This window comes from Lycium ferocissimum, chromosome 8 (assembly GCF_029784015.1).
Source record: "Lycium ferocissimum isolate CSIRO_LF1 chromosome 8, AGI_CSIRO_Lferr_CH_V1, whole genome shotgun sequence".
Lineage (NCBI taxonomy): Eukaryota > Viridiplantae > Streptophyta > Magnoliopsida > Solanales > Solanaceae > Lycium > Lycium ferocissimum.
In genome coordinates this window covers 14,997,428-15,001,305 of record NC_081349.1, presented here as the reverse complement: position 1 = coordinate 15,001,305, position 3,878 = coordinate 14,997,428, and the positions used below count along the sequence as shown (strand labels likewise).

The following is a 3,878-nucleotide window of genomic DNA, read 5'->3' as shown; positions in this document are numbered from 1 at the left end:
GAATAAGTGGGAGAGAATGTCTAAAATTGAGGGGGATTTGGTGTGGTTGGGGGGGGGGGGGTGTGAGTTTGATTTTATTTTATTTATTTATTTATTTTTTTACCACAGTTTGGGCTGGTAAATGATTTTTACCCCAATCAAAAGCTTATTTTTTCTTTTTTCAGTTGACTTGATTATGGATGAAACGTATGATACATGTCTATATATGTCTGCATGCTCTTTGGTTGCATCTATATTTTTCCATAATATCGGTTATACCATAGCAGATCAATGTCAAATGAAAAGAACGACTAAGAACAAAGAGGGCTTTTTAGAGATCTGCAGTAGGCATTCGCTACTTCATGTTCCAAATAAATATTAATTGTGTGAAAGTAAAAAGGGCGTAATAGAGTTCAGAAAAATTCTTTTTTTGGTCAAAAGGGAAAAATGCTGATGGAAGTGGAAGTTCTTATTGAGATCTATTAACGCGCCTAAGGAAAGTGTGCAACACTTTTTTGGCCATGCGCCCATGCCAGCATTTTGGGTCTAATATGACAGTTTTTTAATAGATTGAGTGTTCAATAGGAAAAATGCTAAGCTTAGGTGTCTAAGTGAAAAAATTTACCGAAAACAAGGCTCTGCCAATGGGTTTGGCATTAAATTCTACATAATCCAAATTTATTTGAAATTCCTAAATATTAGCTAAGTGATTTTTATAAATAACATATTACTTAAAGAGTTCTTAGGTATTTCAAAGGCCAAAACTTTAGTTAATTCCTGATTCTCAGCAACACTGCTCTGCCGCTCCCCTGCTTCTCTCTGCTTATTTCCTCATCAAGTTCCTTAGCCTCTCATCCTCTAAAGGAATCTAGTTGTAAGAGTCGTTTTTTTTATGGTCTGTTATTAGTATATATTGTTTATTTTACTAGCAGTTAGATTTTTCTACCATAATATAAATTTCTTGACCTTTTTTTTGTTTTTTGCGTTGGTAACTTTTAAGTTTTGAGTTTGATGAGAATGTCTGACATTAAAAGTTTGGTATAAAGTTTCTTTTGAATTTCTTGACGTTAACAAGGGTGTCAAGTATTTACTGGTTGGGGTATGTTTGGTACGAAAGAAAATGTTTTCTTGAAAAATAAGTGATTTTCTGGTGTTTGGTAAGTAAGAAAAAAATATAATCCCAAGAGCGCGGAAATATTATATAATGTTTTCAGAAAATGTTTTACTCCACCAAACACACCCTTGGTGTCATGATTAGAATCTAAGAAATTGGCACCCTCTTTTTTGCTTTATTTTTCCTATTTGAGACATAAAAGTGCCTTTATGTCTTAAAGAATGCATGTACGTTTGGTACAAAGAAAAATGTTTTCCGCGAAAATGTTTACATTTATATGAAATCTAGGAAAATATTATGGGGTGGACAATTTTCTTGATTTTTAAGGAACTTGTTTCGCTAGAGAAAATATTTTTCCTAACATTTGATCGGCCAAACATGAAAAAATTGGAAAATATTTTTCTTCATACCAACCAAACCCATTATATTTGTCATGCTGTTTTATTGGGTATCTATTGTATTTTTACTCCCATTTTTTCTTTTGTATTTTTTTTTTTTTTTTATATGGGGAAAATAGAGCTGATTACAATTGGTGTATATGATTTCCTTTGATAGGAAAATATGCCTCCAAAATGTATCAAAATAAATCAATCAGACACAAGCCAGGAATCAATTGCTGATGAAGATATAATCAGTGACTTGCCACGGAATGTATTAGATTGCATTCTTGGGAAAATGCGTATACGTGAAGCTGTAAGAACGAGTGTTCTATCAGAGAAGTGGAGATTTTACTACTTAACCATTCCAGAATGGATTTTTGATGACAAATTCTGCAAACAACTTCAAAAATTTGCCCTCTCCCAAAATAAATGTCGTATATTATCTGAATATGAGCTCGAGATCAAGTACCAATTTGACGAAATTGTCACCAGGTCTCTTCTGCTCCATCTTGGTCGAATAGAGAAATTTAAAGTATGTGTTCCTAATTTCAATTCAACTAGGGTTATGTGTTCCTAATTTCAATTCAACCAGGGTTCCTAACGTGAACAAATGGATTCTATACTTATCTCGGAAAAATATCAAGAAATTAACCTTAGAATACAAGAATAAGGATACTATACGTCATAAGTTACCTCCTTTTTTCTTTTCTTGTCTGGACTTGACATACTTGAAGCTCCATAATTTTTCTTTTTCACCTCCACCGCCAGTGTTTAAGGGCTTCCTGTATCTTGACCAATTGGTGCTTCTTGGTGTTCACCTTGTAAGCAACTGTTTTGAAAGTTTCCTCTCCAGCTGCCCCGTTCTTCAAAGTCTAGTGTTGTGCGGGTGTTCCGGTGTTCATCATTTTAGTATCGACAGTTCTAAACTCCAGAGGTTGTGCATCAAGGCCGATGATGATTTTGAATCAATCTCCTTAGAAAACGCTCCTAACTTGACTAAAGTTTCTGTTACACTGGACAAAGTTGTAATAGGCCTGGAAAGCAATCCTGATTCTGATTTGGTTAAGTTTGTGGATGGCTTGCCTAGAGTCGAAATACTTCGTCTAAATGGCAAGTTTCTACAGGTTAGTACCTACTGAAAATACTTATACATGTCACTATTTTCCTATCTTTATCTACACAACATTAGGAGTTCCAAGTATTCTTGTTTATTGGATCTGATTAAAATGTGTTTTCACATATCATTTTTTCAGCTCCTAGCTAAAACTCCAGTTCCGCCTATTGTATCACCCTCGCCAGACTCTCTGAAGATTATTGAATTCAAAGGTGCAAACTTTATGAACTTTGATGAGATATCTGTTGTTGTCTGCTTGATCAGAAGTGCTCCAAATTTGCAAGAACTTCATATTGAGGTAAGTCGTAAATTTGCGTCTAATTTATGATATATTTTTTAAAATGAATATGCACTTGTTAGGTTTCTGCTCTATTTTCATGCAGGCTTCTACGGTCGAGCTAAACCAAGAACAAGTCTCTGGTTATCTAAAACTCCTGGACTGCACAACTTTTCCCCTTAGCAAACTTCATCTGGTCAAGTTTACGAATATCTCAAGTTTCGTTCCTGAGTTTGAGTTCATCCATTTCCTTGTCTTTAGTTCGCCATCACTTGCAACACTGAGAATTGAGCGTGGAGCACCCAAATCTTGAAGCTGTAGTAGCATTGAATATAACCAGGAAGCTGCTCCAGTTTCGGCCACCATCAACAGTGAACATAGATTTCTCGAGGGACAGTAAAAACATAAGTGTCATAATGCATTTTCAGAGAATTAGCATTATGTAAGTTTGAGCAAAGTAACTTGGTTAAGTTCAAAATACTGAAACATTCATGGGTGACTTCAAACCAATGGATAGGCACATTGCTTTTTCTTGTGTTTAGTCCCTGCCTATATATTGAATAAAAATATTTTTCTCAGTAAATTACAGAAATGCAAAAGATACATGTAAGTGAGACAGCAGATACTATTTCTTCGTGTGGTGACAATTGCAGATGTGCTTGTTTTAGTAGAAGATTTGATTTCAACATTTCTTTTCAAACATAAGGTGGCTACAAAGAGTTAACTAATTGGCAGAAAGCTAGGGACCAGAGTCCATACCAGAACCAGCGCACAATAGTCATACATTCTTTGAGCCAACTTGACTGTAACTTGATTGACCACTAGTTGGATGAAATTAATTGAACTTTCTCATTTTGATTTAAATGCTTTTGGAGTTTGCTGCATGTGAAGCATTTGATTTAGAGAATAATCCATTAACGCGCTGTAGTTGTTGAAGAGTACGATGGCTAAGTTTTCCAGCCCCAATTTAAATATTAGACCTTTCACCTTAAAAACAATCATCATAATCTCAAA

The 3,878-nt window shown here is 34.8% G+C and overlaps 1 protein-coding gene across 1 annotated transcript; it reads left to right on the top strand.

Moving 5' to 3' along the window:
• Nucleotides 1-1,654: 1,654 nt before the first annotated feature.
• Nucleotides 1,655-3,349, top strand: LOC132066062 (F-box/FBD/LRR-repeat protein At1g13570-like). The gene is made up of 4 exons (XM_059459455.1): nt 1,655-1,985; nt 2,035-2,597; nt 2,727-2,885; nt 2,971-3,349. Exons 1-4 carry the CDS (start codon nt 1,655-1,657, stop codon nt 3,175-3,177), a joined length of 1,260 nt encoding a protein of 419 aa, XP_059315438.1. The 3' UTR covers nt 3,178-3,349.
• The last annotated feature ends 529 nt before the right edge of the window (nt 3,350-3,878 follow it).